This window comes from Falco rusticolus, chromosome 4 (genome assembly GCF_015220075.1).
Source record: "Falco rusticolus isolate bFalRus1 chromosome 4, bFalRus1.pri, whole genome shotgun sequence".
In the NCBI taxonomy this organism is placed as follows: domain Eukaryota; kingdom Metazoa; phylum Chordata; class Aves; order Falconiformes; family Falconidae; genus Falco; species Falco rusticolus.
Genome location: NC_051190.1, coordinates 109,017,576 through 109,039,227, shown reverse-complemented (window position 1 = coordinate 109,039,227; position 21,652 = coordinate 109,017,576). Strand labels below are relative to the sequence as shown.

General features: G+C 43.8%; 1 protein-coding gene and 1 long non-coding RNA gene across 2 annotated transcripts in view; one reads left to right on the top strand and one right to left on the bottom strand.

Moving 5' to 3' along the window:
* Positions 1-9,558, bottom strand: part of JAZF1 (JAZF zinc finger 1) — a 195,055-nt gene extending 185,497 nt beyond the window's left edge. Inside the window, exon 1 of the mRNA XM_037387217.1 lies at positions 9,322-9,558. Within this exon, the coding sequence (XP_037243114.1) occupies positions 9,322-9,436 (115 nt within the window). The 5' untranslated portion in view covers positions 9,437-9,558. The remainder of the gene's footprint in view (positions 1-9,321) is intronic.
* A 359-nt stretch (positions 9,559-9,917) lies between these two features.
* LOC119147801 lies at positions 9,918-17,616 on the top strand. Its single transcript, XR_005104155.1, has 2 exons — positions 9,918-11,663; positions 17,024-17,616. It is a non-coding gene; the product is annotated as an uncharacterized LOC119147801 (long non-coding RNA).
* The last annotated feature ends 4,036 nt before the right edge of the window (positions 17,617-21,652 follow it).

Sequence of the window (21,652 nt, the reverse complement as noted above, 5' to 3'; positions counted from 1 at the left end):
TCCACCCTGCCACATCCATGGTACTCCACATTTGGATGAGTAACTGCCAGCCCGGGCGCACGAAGCAGCATACTCCTGAGCCTCTTCCCCTTTCTCTGCTGTTCCTGCTGTGGAGATTTTTTGCTCCTCTTCCACAAATTCATCTTTTTCACATTAGCATACTCATTGAGTGAGTCAGGAAGCTCTTGCAGTATGGCCCAAACAAATTTATGGGAAAAAGCAGTTATTTGGGGTTTTCCTTAGAATTCCACTTATCTTTCCCCTCCCTCTATTAAAAAAAAAAATATATGGTCAGATAATGAAGACTTGATGCCTCAGTAGGAAGGCTCTGCAGGCATCCCAAGAGCTAAACAGGATAAACCAGCTCCCTGGCCACAAACTGAGAGAGATAAGAGTGGTTCACTCCCCCCCACCCCCCATCAAAACTGGGACCTTAACAACTCTTACATCACCCAGTTTAACCCAGTACAACCATCAATGATGCCTGTGAGGCAGCAGACACTTCTCTACTGAACAGCAAGTAGGGAAGTTGCAACACTTCAACAGATTGCTAGAAAAAACATATGAACTGTCAGGGTTTCCCTACAAGTTTGTCACTTGGATTGACATCAGTCCTTTGATCTGAAGACAAAGTAAGCAAGGGTAGACCGCAGTAATTCGGTGTGCAGCTTTCACCTGCCGTCAAGCATCTCATACCTACATGAAGGCTTTAAATGCATTGTGAGGTCACTCCCATAACGCTAATACACACACACACACTCTGATGATACACAGCAGGACCGCATCAAAATAACTGAAATAATGGCATAGTGTTATTCACTGAATGCCACTGTCATCTACCACATGATGGGCTCGGTCCACATTCATGGGCCCATGCCAATCTTATGTAGCATGATCTCTTGCGTCTTAAATCCTTAACCCACCTCCCGGTTTCTGGGTTACAGTTCCACTTGCTTCTATTGGGGTAATTCCCAGAAAGTAAGATGGTGACTACAGTACTGAAGATGTGATACTTTACAACTATTTCTCCTTTCCACAGCATACCTGGATATTCAGCAGTTCAATTTTTAGTCAAAGAATTTTTACTATCTGTTAAAATAAGCTGGGGGAAAAAATTAATTTCCAGAAGGAACAGAAACATTTGCAACTTAAGTTTGACAAAGAGGTCTTGGGTGGGGGAAAAAGAAAAGAAAATGGGGGGAGGGGAGAGGGAAATCTCAGAAGTGTCCAAATATTTCATAAATTTAAAAAAAAAAATAAAATCATTTTGTTGGAGCAGTTTCAGCAACACCAACATGTCAAAATGAAAGCACTCCGCTTTTCACAGAAAACTTAAAAAATAAGATGGCCTCTATTAGCATGCAGTGAAATCTTTCCCAAAATCAGAAGAAATGCTTCCAAATTCATGCACAATTGAGTTCTAATCTTTTTGGCCATAGAGAACTGACTAGCCTGGCTTCAAAATCCACTCAATTTTTCCCCTTAAACTGCTAAATTTCTTTTATGTCTACTCCATCCTTTTTAACACAAGTTGGAACATCAAAAAGATATAACTAACACCTGTACTTAAGTCAAATTAATTCTTCAATGAATTACAGTATCTTAAATGAAACTGCACAGTAGTAACACACTCCATCCTGGGCACTCATCAGAGACACCAACAGCACCACGGTGTCATCAGCATCCCTGGTGAAGAAACCCATTCCCCTTGTTTATTATGGCACAAAGTTAAGAAGGAGCCTCCTAAGAATTCCGGGTAAGAACACAAATAGTAATAGCAAAGAAAAATAATTCAACCATAAACTGGAATAATACTTCTACAGATCAGAATATTGCTCCAGCCTCTCTTTACTAAAGAAAAGTGTAATAAATCACATCTAGTCCCCTGAAAGCATTTCCAAAAGTCCCAAGATAGAATTAGACACTGAGTAACAGGAATTGGTGGTTTAATTTTAATTGTGAAATTATTCACTGAGACAGTCCCTCAAAACCAAGGACTTTTTTTTTTTTGTTAAACACAGCTGATTTATCAAATCAATTCTCTAATTGCCACTGTTTCAAATTAACACTAAAATTTCTGTCTCTGCCTTTCACAAAGTGTATATAGCCGCTATTTACTTAGACATTTATCATCCAAATTTTGAATTACCGTTGCTTACTAGAGACAAATAAAACTAATTCCCAGTGAAAAAAAGCATATTCAAAAAAAATATCTATAAACAAACAAAAAAAGCACACTCAGGAGCAACATAAAGAGTACACTGGAAGCAGCTGGCCTTCACTGTTTATTTCTTTTGCATTAAAGTGTTCTGCAGCTTGACACAAAATATTTCTGATTACTTGTTTGTACTTGCATTATATTACATAAGAGGAAGGAACAGTAGGTAAGATAAGTCTACAGACTGAACAGATCTGTTCCTTCGTCTCCCAGCATCACCTCTTCCTCAAATTATTTTTACTTATACAATTCCTGGTCTTTTCACATTCCCCATGAAATAACGAAGTGAAAAAAAGATTATCTGACTGGCGGCCACCTAATTATTTTACAATTCTCGTATGGACTGCAGGTTAGCTACGAAAACATCCTCTCACGCCCAGAAGAATACACATGATAATTATCATCACTATAAGTTTCCCCCACAAAGGTGAGTATGCCCCGCACAAGTGAAGTATAAACCTTCTGCCACAAGTTACCTGATGGTTTTTTAGTTTTTCTGACTTGTATCTCTGTAGGCCTGTTGGTGCACAGGAGTTGCAATCTCTGCCAGTGGTAGGGATGCAGCCCTGCAATGGGCCTCACCCAAAGCTACTCAAGCCGGGGAAGGAAAAAGGAAAGATCCCTACTAGCTTTATGTGAGGCCTTCACTCTTATAAAGGAAAAAACAGTTTGCAGCATGTTCACAGATTTTGTTTTCAGCACTTTCTTCCTAGAAAATACACCACTCAAGCTTTATGCCATTAAAATACTTCATGCCTTAGCCTCGATGTACTTGGTGACCTCAGAACAAGAACAGATTTCACTTCACAGAAGTATCAAAAATCGTGTTTTAGTTAAAGTTTAATGGCAATTCCATTTACCATCATACGATTAATATAACCTAGAATGTTTTTATAAATGTTGCACTTATATTTTACCACAATTTAAATTCAAAACTGAAGAGCAAAGGAAACCACACTTGGAACTGGAAAATAATCCAAAAACCTGCTCTGCTCGAGATTACAAGCGGGGGAAAAAAGTGCCGATTGGAACTGTTAGTCAAAAAAGACTATTTGATGGGAAAGCCTTCCTGAAATAGAAGAGCCTTTCTCACAAGATGAACTTGCAAAGCGAGTAACTAACACCCTTGGAACATACATCCTTCCACATGACTCTGAAATGCATTTTCAATAAATAACAAAAGTCGCAGATGTAAAAGTACTGTGGATGAACTTCAGATAAATGTAACCAGAAATGCAGAAAGCTGCTTTCCATGAACATAATTAGTACCACTGCTGAGGTAAACACATGTAACTGTTCATTTATTTTGCAAGGCCACGCGTTCATGTGCATTACTGGCAACTGAGCTCGGGTCCGCCCTCCCATTTCCAGACACGGAACAAAGCACGCCATACACCTACTTGCCACATCATTCCCAGTGTAAAAAGCCTTGGGTTAGGATCTATCACCTCTTCAATTAAAACAGCCAGTCTCATGTTAAATTACACATTGAGCAAACGCTAAAAGAAAGTTACATGACAGTAACCACTTAAACAAGATTCACACTCTCCTGAAGGGCTCAGCTTCAAGCAAACAACACCTTTCACACAGACTTAAGTTTGCTGGGCAGACCGTAAATGCTGGTGTGTAGCCCCTCATCCTCACCTTTGGCAACATAAAAGGGTTGCATTTTTTTTATATTTGTTTTACACAACATACTGTGGGCTCCAATATAGAATTGTGATCTACGTCATCCTGCACTTTATCCAACGTGCTGCTGGTGGAAGTTTGGGCAACACAGGAGAGGGGAGCGAGGCACGCTTGTTAGCAACACCAAATGCCATTTTTGCATATGCTCACAGCCAGCCTGTAAATTCAACACCTTTTACTATCAAAGCAAGGACACGGCACAAGGGTTACTAGCATCACCGAGAAAATACTGAAAGGGCCAACTTTAAGCAACCTGCATGCATTCAGCAATGGATTATTAAACCACTTGAGCTCTTTGCTGTGCGGCCTGGCCCCTTGACTGTCTACTATTAAATAAGAATTGAAGGCACTGAAGGGTAGCAAATGTCAAAGTTACCATCAAACACAGAATTTCATAAGCCTCCTTCCTGCTCGATACGACCTGAACTTTCCCGATGGGTAGTATTTCATTTGGTCTGTCTTCTGCAACTATTCTTCTATTGAAGAAGTTTTATTTTTCCGCTAATCCTACCACTTAGAAAAGCAGCTGCCTCTGCTCCTACAAGCAAGTACTGTTTTGTTGCAGGACCCATCCTAATATTTGGGAATCAAGTCAACTTTGACGAGAAGCATCACAGCTCCCAGTTCCAACACCAATACTACACAAATACCTCGCTGGAAGCTATCCAACACTGGGAATTCTTACAAAGTTATGATGAGATACTCAGCAACAGTAGATCATCTCAGTTTGTACAATTACTGTACAAGCAGATGGTTTGGGGGTTTTTTTCCCTTCAAATTCTTCTAGCAGTTTCAGTGCAATACCATTAACAAACTCTATTTCCACTAACATAGCAGCGTCTTCAGATTTACCTTTTGTATCTCTCCCTACCCACTTTTCCATCTCTGGGTCCACCACTGTATGTTCCGATACTCATATCATTCACATCCATTTCCTCAAATGCTCGACGAATCTCATGAGAAGCAGGACTGCTCACAACAGCCTTACAGCTACACAGATGCACATGGCGTATCAGTACTCATGAACCAAGTGAACACATAGTGGCTCATAGAAGCAACCATCTCACCTGCACATGTGATTGAAAATATTCTTCAACTATAAATACAAAGCAAAAGTTAAAATGAAGAAACTGATGTCACCAAAATCTGATTAAGAGATTCAGTTTAAATATTGGCTCTTCAGCATCAGAGTAAACTTTGTATTGGCAACTAGCTTTAAGGAGCTACTCGCCCCACACACACACACTCTAAAGGATGCAGTTCAGCTATGGGTAGATTGAGGAAGAATCAAATTGGAGTGGGGGGAAGCCCCCCCCAAAACCCAGAAATCAAAGAATCAAAAGCATGTGACCCCCTGGACCTCTATGAACAGCTGAAAATGCCCCAGAAGATTACTTATACCACGTTTAAACTTAAATGCCATTTCACAAACACTCCATGCAACCAGAGGTGCTGTTCTTAACACACAGCTGAAGACACAGCCAGGACTGCAGAAATGCAGTAAAATTTGCCATGTTGGCGCAGCTGAATACTCAGCAGTTCAGGGTTGGGTTTTGGTTTTGGGTTTAGAGGGTTTTGTGGTGTGTTTTTTTTTTTTTTTCTCTCCTCTCTTGACACTACTATGGGGAATTGCCTGGATGAAGTCCATTCCATTTTACAGTGTGAATCTGGCAAACAGCAGTAAATTAGGCCTTTTGCTCCCAGACTAGAAACATCAGAAAAGTCAACCAATCTACCCACAAGGGATCAGAACAGCTAAAACCAAGAGGCATCGAGATGGCCTAACAAACAGCCTCTCTTCTCGGCACACTCGCAGAGAAGGTAACAGCATTTTAGGTTGCTTGGACAACATGCTGGAAGAAAAAGCTCACAGAGCAGCATTTACTAATCAGCAGTTTTAAATAACAATGTCTCTTTTCAGCTGTGAGCCACAGAAGGTGTGAATACACTGTTTGATAGTATTGCTACAGACTAAAAGAGACTGCAGAAGGTCTCACTGCAGTAGGGCATCACAGAAGACACCAGAGCACCACTCCCGAGCTAGCCTAATTCTTCCAAGTCTTCAATACATAAACACCAACCCCAGAAAGCAGCCGATAATGCATAGCACCACCTCAGAGTTAAATACTTAATCCAATGGGCACAACTCTCCCAAAGTTATCCGCACCGATACTTTTTGGTGGCCACTACAATTTAAGAGAAAAAAAACACTTGTACACTGAATTATTTCATTACCATATGATTATTCAAGAGTGTATGTTATGCGTAAGACGAGCAACTACAGAATCCTTAAGAAACCAATTATGTTCTGTCCCCAGAATGCCCCAACAGTGTTGCCTTATATTGAGCCTTACTTGCAAGGTTGACCAAAAAAACATCCCTTGGTAAGTATTTGTTGCCACTTTTTCAGAGACACAATACGGCTCTGAAAAATGATGAAGTTCTTAGCAGCACTCCACTGATGAAGTGAATGATTACCAACCCATCCCGTGAAATGTGGCAGAGCAGAAGCACTGCAGCAACCAGATCATCAAGAGCCCATGCCATACACACCTTCCCACCGGAGTTATTTGCAGCATCAAGTTTATTATCTGCACCGTAACACCACCTGCCCAGCACTCACCCACTTCAGTTTAAGCTAATAATGGAATACATTAACTCAATCAAGTTTTCATTACTCCTGCAGCACACACACAGAATGTCCAAAGCAATATACATCTTTATATGGTATTTTACTCTTTGCTCTATATGCCAAAAAATACAGTCCATTTTTAAAGCAAAAAAATTAGCACATATTTCTAGACCTGTATGACAGCAAAATTTGGATGCTGCTTGCATCAGACTTACCCAGAAAGTAATTCCGACATGAGCTCCTATTCAGGTTAACCACCTTTTGGCTGAACACTTCTCTGGTGAGTTTTTGTAGATTCTCATCCTTCCAGCTATGCCAGTACCCCCTCACACACACCAAACCATACAGCTCAGCCTCCACCTGAGAACTGAGATCCGTACCCAGTGCCACCAGTGTAACTCCCTACTGATTCCTCCAGTATTTGACACAGGTGAGTAACATAACACAGCTGCATCTTGTATTCACAAGCAGGTCAAGTTTAACCTACCATCACACTCAGGTGATTAAAGATGAAACATAAGTGACTTTATGTCATTCTCCACCAGCCTGTACTGAATCAGCTGCATGTGTGACACGGTACGTGCAAAGTTTCAGTTGTGTGTCCTGCAAGTCTTGGCAAAGACATACTCAATTAAATGTATGTGTGTTCAATCTGTAATACTTTAACTTTGAGGTGAGAAAAAAAAGTAATGAATACTGGCTGTAGAATACACAATTATTAAGAAATTACAGTACTTCAGCTCCTCTCTGCAGAGAAGTCTCAGAACTGGTGACTGGGGATTAAACAGCAATGCACAGACCACATGGGCTGGACCGTATCTTTTCTGACACCTTGTGGGCTGTGGCACCTAAAGGCTGATAATCCAGTTGAGGGCCACACTAGATGACTTACGAGCTTTCATTTTGGGAAACTGTTCCCCCCCCCCCCCCAGCTTTACTGGCGTAACGTGGCACACTGTGTAGGAAAAGCTAAGAATCTGAGATCCACAAAAACCCCAACAATATCACAACAGTATGCCTGCACCACGTCGAGTCATAAATTACAGAGTTTTGCGGTGTGTGGTTTTGTTACCTCATACTAGGCATCGTGATAATTATGAGAACCACACCTTTCATCTCGCTGACCTATAACATTACATTAATGTAACATTACACTTGCAATTTAAGCTTCAGTCATTTTTTTCAGGTATTCAGGCCCGCCTATTAAAACTTAATAAACTGCAAGGCACGGTGCTGCAGCAGCACGTTTCCTTGTATCTCTAGTGAAACACGGGAGTCTCCAGCCCCTGGGCACTTAAAACTTCGGCCTCTCCCCCCCGATTTTAAAACTCGGTCTGCTTCAAAGAAGTAGCTCAAATTTTGGCGGTTTAAGCATTACATTTTATTAGCAAAAAGAGAAAGCCGAGGCGCCTCGGAGGGGAAGCCGCGGCAGCGCACCTGCGGAGGCCGGAGCGCCAAGGTGCGGGGCGGCGGCGGCCCCGCGGCAGTGCCGTGCCCGGCGCAGCGCCCAGGCGCTCCCCTCGCAGCCGGGGCGGGCGGCGCGGTGCCGGCCGGCGGACCCTCCCGCACGCCAGGAACGCCTCAGGCCCGGCCGGGCGCGGGCAGGCAGGTCCCGCCGCAGGGGGAGAGGGAAAGTTGGCGCCCGCGGCCGGCCGGGAGCCGCGCCGCCCCCTCCTCCCCTGGGCGCCGCCCGCTCTGCCGAGGGGCGGCCCCGGCGGCCCCTGCGCACGCTCCCGCCCGCCCGCCGCCCATGAGGCGCCCTCGCCGGGAAGGCACTGACGAGTCATCGCCCCGCCGCCCGCAGGCCCGGCGGCGTCCCCGCCCCCGCGCCCCTGGCGGGACGGGCAGCTAAGGGGAGCGGGGGGCGGCGGCCGTAGCGCGGCGGCGGCGGCGGCGGCGGGGGGGGGTCGGGGAGCCTACAGGTGATGATCCAGCGCGGCGCTGCCCGGCTCGCCCGCCGTGGCCTGGCCTGGGCTCCGCGGGTAACGGCAGCGCGTCCCCGCGCGGCCGCCTTCGCCTCCCGCCCGGCCGGCCCCGGGGGCTGCACCGGCGGGGCTGCGCCCGCCCGCCCGCCGCCGCCGGGCCCTCCCTCCACGCCCACCGCGCCGCCGGCCCCGGCCTCCCTCACGCCGTCGCTCCGCCGAGAGGCGCCTCCAGTGCTGCGGCGGCCGGCGCGGCCGGAGCGCGACCCGTCCTCCCCACCACACCTAGCAACAGCGCTGACAGGACGCAGCGGCGGCGGCGGCGGGAGGAGGAGGAGGAGGAAGCGGAATGGCTGCCGCGGCGGCGGCTCCCTCCCTCCCTCCCTGGAGCCCTGACAGCCAGAGCCGGGGCGGAAGCAGCAGGCGGCGTGCTGTGCCCGTCCTCCTCCCTGCTCCACCGCCTCCTCCGGGCTTCTGCACTCCCTCCTGCTAATGCAAACTAACTCCCCCTCGCCAGGCCGGCGGGCTGCACGCCTCCCCCGCACCCACCCATGCCGCCGCCGCGCCGCACGCCGCCTCCCCGAGGAGCGCTCCACGTCGCCTGCAGGACCGCTCCTGCCGCTCCTCGTCCGCCGACCGACCGACCTCCCTCCCTCCCCGGGCGGCCGCCACCGCGCCCCGGCTCCCGCTGCACCTTGTGCCCCCCCCACCCCGCCTCACGCCGCGCCGCCGCCGCCGCACACGCGGCCCCCACGCCCCCCGCGCCCGCCGCTGCGGGGCGCCCCCACCGCCCGCCCTGCCCTGCCTTGCCCTCGCCTGCCCCTGCCGCGGCCCCTGCCCCGGCCCCGCCGGGCACTCACCGATGTGGTTGTCCTCGATGTGCTCGATGAGCTCCGCCAGGGTTGGGAAGTGGAGCCCGCAGCCCCCGAACCTGCAGGCGTTGGAGAAGAAGGAGGCGGCGGCGATGCCTGTCATGGTGTTACATCGAGATCCCCCTGCGGTGCCTGCTCTGCCAGGGCCGGTGGCGGCAGGGCGGGGAGAGGCGGGGGCAGGGGGGAACGGGACGGGGAGAGAGAGAGATGGGGAGCGCGAGAGAGAGGGTGGGGGTGGGGAGGAGGAGGAGGTGGCGGCCGCGGCGGCGGCGGCGGCAGCAGCAGCGTCGGGAGCGGCGGAGGGGAGGGACGGGCTGGGTGGGGGGAGATGAGGCAGCCGCAGCTGGGAGGAGGGACCAGCGCGGCTCTGTAACAGCTGTGCTGCCCCGGCGGCGGCCGCCGGCAGCGGGAGGAGCAGGGCACCCGGGCCGCCCTCCGCGCCCGCCGCCGCCGGGGGACACCCGCGCCTCCTCGCCGCGGGGGCGGCGGAAGCTGCCGTCCGGCACCGAGCGGGGGTGGGGAGGGGCGGAGGGCGCGCCCCGCCGCTAACTTTCCCCCTCAGCCTGTGGTGGCGGGGTGGGGGGCTGCTGCAGTGGCCGGCGAGGCGAGGGGAGCCGCTCCCGGGGTAGGTGCTGGGGCCGGCGGGCTGGCTCCTGACGCGGCCGTCACCTCCGCCGCCCTGCGGGAAGCAACCAGTCCCCGCCGAGGCCGCCAAACCGAGGGGCGGCCGCCCCTTCCCTGAGGGGAGCGGAGGCCGCCAGACACAGCCCTCACCTGCCCGCTGACGAGCCGGAGGCCCGGGGCACCTGCGCGCCCTGCGGCCGGCCAGGCCTCGGGGGCAGCGGGGTCTTCCCGCCCGCCGCTAGGTGGGCTCCGGCCCCCCCGAGCAGCCGGTTCCAGCCCGCGGGCCGGGTCCTTCCCGCCTTCGCCCGGCGGCCGCCGACATGCCCGTTTAGGCGGGGCAGGGGTGTGAGGCTGCGGCCCTGAGGGGAGAGTTTGCAGAAGTCACTCGCACCTCGCTCCCAAACCCTGTTTTGACTTCTTGTCTCCAGAAAGCTATTCAGCAGAGAGCCTGACTGATTAATTGATTTTAATGAAGGTCTCCCTAGGCTCAAATTCACAGACAGCTTTATTTAAAATTAAAAGGGGGAAAAAAAAAAAGAAATTGCTTGTCAGGGAGGCTTTTTTTTTCCCACTTCTGTTTTATAATCCTCTCTTTTTTTCCTCATATTTATACGGTTCTGCAGTGTTATTAATGATTTTGAGCAAAAGTGTGACAAAAAATCCTCAAAATCTGCATAAGGCTCTCTTAATGGTACAGTCGTGAGTCCACTGATCCTGCTGATGGGTAACAGTCCCAGGCTGTTCTCATCTCTGTAAAAGTAAGCATGTGCTTAAGAGTAAGCAGAGCCCTTGCCTGTTCTATTAGCTACAGTGCAGGGGGGATGCTCCTGGCAGTGCTGCGGGAGCCAGAGAATAGCAAAGCCCAAAACCACAGCAAGGTGGTTAGTGAAGGGAAAGATGAGTACTTGCCTATTTGCTTAAAGCATGAAAAGTCTTGGAGCTACTTCCTGGTGTCCTGTATATCAGAGAACCTATTCATTCATGGTGAGAGAACAAGCTTTATCTTGGACATTATTTTTGTCATTTTCTTACACATTCACTTTAATATTTTTCCGATGTTTTGCCTTCATTCAATGTTTTTCTTGATCCACTCCATTTAGTTTATATCGAGGAAAACAAAACAAGCACAAACTCTATTTTCCAGAAAAATATCATGTGTAGAAGCCTTCTCTTCAACACATAGAGCTAGAGTTTGTAAATAGAGTTTGGATATCCATGAGACGCTGAACCACAGAGCAATAATGATGATGTAGATTTTGCGCTTAAAAAAAAAAAAAAGGTAATGTGGACACATGGTAGTCCATAGTACGTACATTTTCAAGGTTGACTGTGGTTGACCTGTACTCTAGAGGTTTGGGGAACTGCTGCTGTTACCCATTTCATGAAAACGTGTAATTCTTTTGAATAATACGTAAAGGTTTGGTATCAGACATCTGCTATTTGATCCACCTGTTTCAAGCATAGCTACTTCACAGTTTACTGTTCTTCTAATTTCTCCACTGTCTTTCTGATTTTATCAAAGGAACTTTCTCACTATGAGTTGACTCAGCAAAGGAGGAGTTGTTCCTGCTTAAGGCCATGATCCTGGAAACTCATGCCACCCAAGCTGCTGTCGTGAACAATGCCACAAAAATCACGTACATGCAAGTGTCCCTGTGATCAAGACATAAAGCAATAAATAATGAGTGGAGGAGTAAAATGGTAAGGTAAGCATCTTCTGTAATAAGTTGCAGTTTTGGAGACTAATTTGCATGGTCAAACACATAGGCCTTTTTAAACCTATAGTGGTTTTGGTAAGCATGAATCCTCAGCACTGTAAACAATATCAGGACTGTAGATTTTACATTTTTGTTTGCATATGAGTAGGCACTGTCTGGGTGTTGATCACTGGCATAATTCAAATAGAAAATTTATAAGGCAGGAAATTGAGAATAATCAGAATGAGTATTAAGAATTTCGTGTAGCTGATCTGTCAAGGTCAACAGATGTGTATTTTAGTCTATTTGTTATGAAACAAAACTGTGATGGACATTGGGTTGATAGCAATAACTTCTAATAGCTGTTAACAAAGAACACTGGTCACCTACAGAGAAATCAAAGTGGTTTTGTAGCTGTGAAGTAATAAACATTGGTGGTTAACCACCTGCTAGCAATAGACAATGTAATGATTGCTGTCTGACATGTGAACTTGTTCAGTTAGCTGCAGGTCTCTTTTCATTCATTGTTTGCTAAATTCTCTGGGTTTTTGAGACCTTTTGAACTCAGGAGAGCACTTAACTTGCAGCCATCAGGAAGAGCTTGAGAGTCAGGAGTTACTTAGTATCCCATAGGGTAAGGATTCAGGTCAGTATCTTTTGATGAAATTATTTCTCCGACTCTGAGGGGCCTGATTTTGTAGATACTCAGCTTTGATGGCTTCACTAGAAGTTAGGTTAGTTAAACCACTTCACATTTTTTCCCCTATGATTTAAGCACTTGGAACGGGTTTTTTTCCTTCCGTAGAATCAGGAGGGATTTCTTCCCAGTTTACGTAAGGGCCTTCTGCCCCTGGTTTCGGTGTCAAGGCAAGGGACCAGGCACATCACAGATGGGCATGAACAAACCCAGTGAAGAATGCCCCAAACAACTCATAGCGTCCCTGATTCACCATTGTTGTGTTACCATCTGGTTATTACAGGCAAAATACATTATGTCCTGATAATAAGTGGTGTTTGTAGAAGGAACACGTGCTCTTCCCCCTGTACTTGTTCTTTCCTCAAATATCTGGGAGATGAAGTAATTTTATCAAACTTCTTATCAGTAGCTTACCTGATCAAATATATTTGGAAGTTCTTTATTATAAATGATCATTTTCTTATTCAAGCTTTACTGGGATAGAGAACAAGGGTATCCATATGACACACTGCCAAAGTGCTCAGTAGTTGCCCCTGTCTTTTGCTCTGTGGGAGAAATAAATGGAAATTAGACCAAAGTGATTTGTCAAGCCAGGGCTAATTGCTGAGCAGATCCCTTTCAGAGGTGGTAATAGCTATCTTAAAGGATACTTCAAATAAATGGAGCTGAGAAAAAGCACAAATGGCTGGTAAGCCCTGTTTTATTTGTTTTAGAAGAAGTTATTTTGAAGACCCCTAAGAGTCTTGGTTTAACAATTATTTCAGCTTAAGCAGACTGTTAGGCACAACTGAGAGCAGGACTGTGTGAAAGAGGAAGGATGTGCTGCTATTCAGACCTCTGTACAAGGCTAAGAGCTGATTAACTGAGAAGATTTCTAGATCATCTGATTACCTGCTTACAAATGCGTATGTTAGGACTACATCTGTTCTTCATATCTTTGTGCATCATTTTAAGTCCGTTTTGATAAAGTGAGAAATGTGTTTAGAGTAATTTAAATTCATTTCTTCCTTAAACTGATGGGTTTATGGTCTTAGATCCCTTATCTCCTTGGGTGGTCTGGCTATTAGACCTTTTTCAATGACTTTTGGCTGCTGGTCTTTCTAATAACCAATTTTTACTAATAACTTAGTAGTTATTTTATGGTAATTAACTGCTGTAACTGCTGGGCCTTTTTGGGGGATAGATTGCTACCAACTACTGTTCTGGATTCCCAAAAGCTGGTTATTCTGTCCTAGCACTCTCTGGAAGGCTAGACATCTGAATTTGAGAAACTTGATAGTTGCTGCCCTTGGTGCTTTGAGTGTCATAAGAATTTTATTGAAGATACCACCCCTCTAAGGAAAAGCCAATACTTGCTTCAGAGTCTTATTTAAAAGCATAGTTTAAGTACTTGTTTTCAGCTGCATTGATAATAGTGGAGTGTTAATGAAAGATTTTTATGACTCTTGCACAAGGATAACATCAATCTGTGAAACCTTTTAAAATTGCAGTCTTACTACAGTTTTGATTTTTACACTATTGAAGTCATACTTGAAAATATCTACTTATGTTTGTTCTGAAGAAAAAATAAACCAAGCATAATTGGCTGTTACAAAGAAATGGTTGACAACACCTACCCCTAAAAAAATTACTGATTCATTTTTCAATAACAATTTTAATCATTTTATCTCTACTTGCTTCAGCATACTGGCCATATAAGAAATGTTGCACGATTTGGGAAGATTTCATAACAGAGACATATCACTGCTGCAAAATAATTATACAAGTACAACATATTTATGCAGTTTGTGTCATGAGAATCCTATTTTTAATTTATACTGCTGAATTAGTTTTCTCTTGGCAGTGCACTGTGTAGCTTCAGGGTGCAATGGAAAAACAAAATGTTAAGCTGGGAAAGCACTGTATTCCCCACTAGTTCCAGATGCCCCAAAACAATAGACAGAAATCCTGCTTCGTTGAACTTTCTGAGAGACTTCCACATTTTCAGAAGGACAAAGTTTCAGATAAACAGGAGATCAAAGTTGCCTCTGTATTTCCAGTTACCTGTAGCCTAGGAAAAAGGAATTTTCTTGTTTTGATTACTTCAGGAAATTTGGAGATAACATGATGTTATAGCATAGACCATTGTTACAGTGTTAGTTTGCCTTGGAATTGTAAAATAAAAGCTATTTCAGTGGTCTCTTGCAAGAACGCGCAATTATATAGGTATTAAATAACCTACTCTATTCTTACTATGGGTTATAGTGGAATACTTTACTAAAACCCTTCATGTTGTTTCGTTCAGACGTTTGGAGGTAATTAACATATGGTTTTAAAAATAACTGGCTAGAGAAATAACTCAAATTTGTAAGTTTATCTCAATGAAAGGTAAACTTGTTCTTTAATAAAGATGAATACTAGAGTGAAACTTTCAGTTTAATAGCTTTTACAGCATCTGAAAAATGCAGAAGCCTATGTCATTCTGAAATTTTTGCCTTTTCCACTTTCACTTCATAAATGGTGTACCCAACTTGTAAGCAGATTTCATGGCATCTACTGACATAAGAATTAAGTAAATTAAAGGTAAATTAATTCCAAAATGCATCGAGATTATAGCATCATTCTCACAAAAATAAATCATAAATTAGAATGAGCACTTCCTAGTTTTCTTTGTTTGGAGTAGAAGTGTCATCACAAATGACAGAGTGTCGACTCTCATCCTCTGACCTCAAAGATCATTTAGGATGCTGTAGTTACAGGGTGATTTAAAGCAATCCTAAGGCAACTCTAACTTGCATCAGTGATCTGGAGTGCAAAGACGTGGTACACAAGTCCCATGTGGTTTCATGCCATCTTATGTTTTCCTTCCTATTCGCCTATTCCTCTGCCCCAAATCAAAATTTATCTAGGAAAATCCAGGTCCTTCGTTTCTGGATTTCCTAGTCACAGGGAGCTGTGTATTTTAGAGCCTGCAAATTTAGAACAGACTCTCTTCTGTTTAGCCTGAGCATTTCCCATTTAAAAATTCTTCACTGAGCCAAGAATACCAGTGACAGGGAGAATTCTGCACTGAGGCATAGACGCCAGCAAAAATCCACTTGCTAAATAGTATGTAGGGTCAGAGAATCCCTAGTGTTCAAGCAGGCAATTACACAGGGGATTCTTCCTGTTCTTAAAAGACGTGCCTTTCTCACATTCTTAAACTAGGTTAGGGAGAAGGCTGCTTTGGCATAAAGTTAATTTACAGCACTAGGGATGGTTTTCAATCTCTAAGGAAAGGAAATCCGGTAACTTTGTTAACAGGAGGGTTGGCAATCATTGACTGTGGAGTCTGACATCATTAGAAAGGAGATCCACAGTTCAGAATAAGATTTGTTTGCAAAGGAAAGAAACCCGCATCTTAGTAAAGCTCTCATGATCTTCCATGGCCAATGAACTATCAGAAGCTCAGCTGCATAAATATTGCACATCACTTGCAATCACCACCAAGGGTAGTTTGTCAAAGAAACGTGTATTTCTTGTGACAGCTTAAATTAGAGATACAAATAACATGCCTATTATCATCACATGGATTGTGAGGACTGAATATGACCACTACAATCCTGTATGAAAGAACAGAAGAACATCAGCTAGTGAAAATGTATGGAGTTCTCCAGTAGCCGCTGAGGTCCTATGAAGATACTGTGGCCTCCACTGGGCAGATTGCCGCACATGGTTTACTTGAATCACCTGTTCAAATCCACAAATACATTGTATCATTGGAAGTAGCTATTGAACAGGAAAAGAAGAGTAACAAGAAAAATCTCAGAAACACTACGGTGGAAAATTATAATAGTGTCGTGCAAAAAAATCCCAAAGGAGGAAACTCGCCAGTGTAGTAAAAATATAGAAAGTAAAAAATAGAAAGGAAAGGAGAGAAAGTATGAGAAACATGGGAAATGACAGATGGTCAAGACTGGGGATCTAACGCTTCCAGGAAGATGCTATTTGCTGTCTGCCATTCTAGGCAAGGGGTGCAACTCTGTATCATAGAAAATATGAATGCCCACTGAAGAGAAGTGCCAAGATGATCCAAAAGCTCCCTTGTTTCCTTCAGAGGAATACACAGTTGTGAGGGCTGAAGGTGTTCTTCTGATACCTTTCAGTATGTATTACGTCATAAATCTTACACTAAAAAAAAAAAAAAAGTTGGCATGTTTCCACAAAATTTATCCTTTTCCTCACCAGTACAGCAATGTATAAGAGTTGCAAGCTGCAAGATACACAATTACTTGAAACCCCCACTCATTTTGTGTACGTTCTGACTGGTGTATACCCACTGGCTTCAGTGTGATTTTAGGTATTCAGCACTTTGGAGAATATCATCTGTAAACAGCTGCAGAAGCTCCTGCTTTACATAAACAAAAAACTACTCATCATAGTCTGGGAAAGTCATGGGTCTGCTTTATAAACAAACAAACAAAAATGCCTATACATAATGTAGTATTTGGAAACAAACTTGGACATTACTCACTCTGTAGACCATCTCCTGATTTAGTTATCTTACGAAACAAAAGAAGCTAACACACTTCTACGTTAGATGCCAGGAGCTCCTAGTGAGGAAAGGCATGAAATAAAAGAGGATAAATTAGTGGTACTTTAGGAAGGTATTATAAAGCACTGGTAGAATGCTAAAGTGTCTTCTTATTTCCAGCTTTTATATCTGCATCTCACAAATTCACCATATTTCAACCTAAACAAACTACTGACTGTCCAACAGCAACTTTTTCAAACTACAGTTATGCAGAAGAAAAAACAAGGAAATTGAAATACTTGATCTTACAGAAGGAAAAACACCCCCAAAAGCTATATACTAAGCCCTACTAATTTTCAGTTTCTTTCTTACAAAACTCTTATATGGAAATGTATCTTTATAATATATGTTTATGTATATCTAAGATAACAATCGCAACATCTTCAGTTCTTTTTCCAGTTGCTGTGTGTTAATATTGTAACTAGACTACGGCTATCCCCACAAAAGTATCAAAGGACATTGTGAAACAAAAATCCTTATCCCTGCATTTCACCTGTATGTGGTCCAACGAGAATGGATATTATTTGTGAGAGGTCACTCACTTCTTTTTGCTCTTGTTTGGAGTTCAGATTACTTGTGCTTAATTCATTCTCTGTACCAATCCATCTTCCAGTATATAATTTGAACACAAAAATTGTACCAGAAAAAGACTTGGAAAGGTTAATAAACAGAAAGCCTGCTTAGCTTTTCTCTGAAAAAGGTTCACCAATGCATACATGTGTTGATTTTTTTTGTTCTACTTCTATTTTTAGTACTTCATTTTGTATAGTTTTGGGGTATATAGATGTGTGAATCTATCAAAGAGTAGAATTAGAGGCTTCTTACATGTTTAACTGATATGACTCCTTATGATGATAGTAAAAATGTATTCAAGCATTGGCAGGCTCACACTTCACCTTCAACTGGCTTGTGTGGCACATTTCCAGCTTAGCTGTAGCTTGAGAAACATTTCCACATTGTGTTGTCTTGGAAGTATACACACAAATATTGCCTCTTAAGTTTTAAACCTGAGATGATTCTTTGATGTACAAACTCAGAAAAAATATAATTTAATTAAAAACTCTTAGTATATAACTATTTTCTTTCTGTCTTCTCACTGGATTAGCAGTCAGATGTTGCTGCTTGGCTTTGTCCTTTGAGCATTGTCACAGTAATTTTTATATGGATAAAAGAATAATCAAATCTTTCAACTTAGATTAGAAGGGCTCTTTCAGCTGAAGTAAATGATCATAGATCTGTAAAAGTTGTTGGAGCTTTCGTTTGGGGTAGGATTTCAGAGACAAGAGTAGAGCAGACTGTGATGTGGAACTCTATCCGTACCCTAACATTCACACTGCACGTTTTCTACTGCTGATTTAGGCCCCGATCATAGAAAGCAGATGGATTCCTTTCCCCGTCCATTAACTAACCCCAGCTGAGGTCGGAGGGGTTCCACACCTTCATGGGTTTACATGCAGTTCACAATTGCTTTGCAGCATTAATGATGGTTTCTGAGTACAGTTCTTCCCTCTGATCTGCAGTGTCAAACTATCAAAATTGGCAGTGGGGACTTTATGATTCACTTTGGTTTGGTTCTGATTTTCTTTTTTTTTCTGCTGTCTGGAAAAGCAGAAGCCAAATACTTTTTCCTCCCTCCTCTGGGATGTTGGTTTTTTTGATAAGCATATTGAAAGGACTATTAGTACTCAGGCAATATCCCTGATTCTGCACTGGCTGTCTTGTGCACCTTTAATGTTGCAGAAGGTTTATGATGGTGGCTCAACCCAATTATTGAGAGCATGATTTCTTTGGTGAAATGATGGTGATGAGCCCAGAGAAGGGTCTGCACGCTGTATTCCCCCACCTCCCAGCGGTGCATCTGAGCATAAAAATAATGATCTCTGGAGGACCACAGGAGGCTAGTGTAGGTGACAGTATTTAACTGCTGTGTATTGTCTTAATAGGCCAGGACAAATCAAAACCAGGAAAAAGGGCAGTTTATTGGTCTACAAAAAATGTAGACGGTTTGGTCAAGTGGAAGAAAATGGCCTTTATTTTACTCACCGCTGTTTAAGTTCCAGGTGGGAGCATTTAACATGGTAGTGAGTTTTAAGGACCTGTCTTTAAGGACTTCAGTGAATCTAAGGACTATCTATCCATGAAAACTGCCATTATTATTGATTTAAGCATGTTTCCAGTGCCCCTCTTCATTTTGCAAAGTGGACTTGTGCTTGTGCAGGCTATTTTCAAGTGAGAGGTCTATTTCATAGAACGCTCCAGGCTAAATCTATTTCTGGATTCATCAGGCCAGACTTCTCATGCTTAAGAAATGGGGAAGTTTATGTTCTCACCACAGCATCTGCATAATCATAATCAGCAGATTTGATTTTGCTGGACAGGTTAAGTCAGTCCAGACCAGCATTGCTTATCCAAATTGTTTGAATATCCTTCACTGCAAGAAAACTGCCTCTTACTTTGTGAGTGATGCTGCTTAATTCTGTCAGAACTGTTCGTTTGCAGGGGAGGAGTAGAAGTGCAGAGGGCCACATTCTCATTGCAAGCATTTCTCACTGGAATAATAGACATTTTGGGGGCACTTCTAATTCCTTTTGTTTGAGGCTCATCTTTTTACTTCTGGAAGTGTATGGAAAAATGTTGGGTCCTGTAGTGACAGTAGTTGTCAATGTTTCTTTAAGAACCATAAACTCTCAACTTGAAGAAGCACACAATTTCCTTACTGTCTACTGATAATCGATTGCTAATTGTTACCCAATACTCTTCTTATTACCAGATGTTACCTAGCATTTTTCCATTTCAGTTTTGAGGCTGTATGAGGACAGTTAACATACTGTCTTTTGGCCACAGTGCTTCCTGACCCACATCATTTTGTTTGCTGAGTGGGGAACAGAAGAGATAGTGGCATCTCCTCCTGGAGATGGGTTAAGATCTGTGCTGATGGCATTAAGCGTCTTTATTGCCTTGGATCACAAAATGATTTTGTCTTGGATGTTACTCTTTGGATGGTGGTATTCTCATCTTGCTGAGCATTTCCAGTGGCCAGAGATTGTCGCCTCACTGAGTTCCATACAGTACCTGCTGTTTCCCCTCATTTAATGCATATGAGAGCCACCAGTTGTGACTTCATCAAAGCAAGAGCAACATGGTACAACAACTGGAAGAAATAATGATGGTTTTCTGTCTCATTGATTTCAGGAAGTCTTGGACTACCCTGCTAGATGCGTAGCTGCTCATTCTTTCCTCTCTTGTCAGCAGGGATAGAAGCTGCCTGTTCAAGGATGGCAAGGCCATACTTTTTTGGGGGGGGCGGGGGAGTGAGGGGTTGGGTGGATGTGATCAATCTCATTCCATCTTGAGATATGAACTCGTGGGACAGAAGACCCAGTGCAAAGGGAAGCTGACAACTAGTACAAAGAAGATTGTGAAGGTATTGTAAATCAGTAGGATAGTGCAGTTTTGTAACATTATACATGTTGGTTATTTTCCTGTAGACTAGTCTGTTAGAAAACTTTCTCAAACAAACTGGAGCCACTGCAGAAAAAATGGGTGGTTTGCTTATTAAGCATCATCTCTTTCCCAGCTATATTGTAAGTCTTCCTTATGGTCTACACTGTTCTCCTTCAGGTTTCCGGACTCATTTTTAGCTCTTGGTTGTGAACTGTGAAACTGTAAGTGACCATAGTTCTAATTAGCCGAGTCAACTCTATGGTACACTAATGCACCTGAGGCCAGCTGAGGTGTCTGGCTTAAACCCGTAATTTTTTAGTGTTTGTAGATCCCTTAAAGCTTTTTTAACAGAGGCACAAACAAAGACCTTGGGGTTTTTTTGTGGACTCATTAGAAGCAGCACAAGGATTCTCTGGCATCCCTAAATTTAAAGTAGGTTGAGAGTGAATGGTCTAAGGAAAGAGTAGTGACAAGTCAGTTTTCTGTAGAACCCTGGGCCATTGGATCTTCTTTCCCTGGTTTGTAGTAGACCAAGCTTATTCTGTTTCAGGACTACTTTACTCCTTTGCTTGTAGCAGCTGAGTGCTGTTTGAGCAAAGATTTGATGTTTGGGATTCTGGGAACTGTTCACAAAGGGGGTTTATATTGTTTTTATACACAGACACATACATTCTTTTATATATATGTATACATATATGCATATACATATATACGTGTAAAAATATGCACACACACATATGTTTACATTATTTGTGATAGGGTTTTGATAGGTCTGCTTGTTTAGTGGAGCACCAGGTTTTCTGACAGCATGGTGTTCCAAGGATGAAACTGCCGTTTAACCTAACAGGGAGAGGAGATTGTATTTTGTAATTCTGGACTGCAGATCAGTGCCTTGTGCCTTCTCAGTGTGCTAACAGGAGAGTCAAGGGCTAATGCTGTGAGAAGGCCTCAGTAATGTCAGAGGCTAGGAGAACTTGAAAAAAAATGATGCAGTGGTTCTATATAGCAAAAAGCATAGGGGTAAAACTTACAACATACCTAATTATTAACAGATCTGTATAAAATACTACAAATGTATTTTGTTGAGTTAGGTTTATGTGTTGCCTAATACAGATGAAGCACACCTTAGTTATTGTATCTCTGAGAACCTATTTTTTTCTTTTAGTATTTAAAAAATTTCTTCAGCAAGATTGCAAACCCTTAAAGAAGAAGCAGAAATCACTAAATCTCTGCAAACGGGAATTTAGTTCATCTGCAGCTGAAGCTGTTCCTTTCAATTCCATCTGAAACAAAAGAAAAGCAATC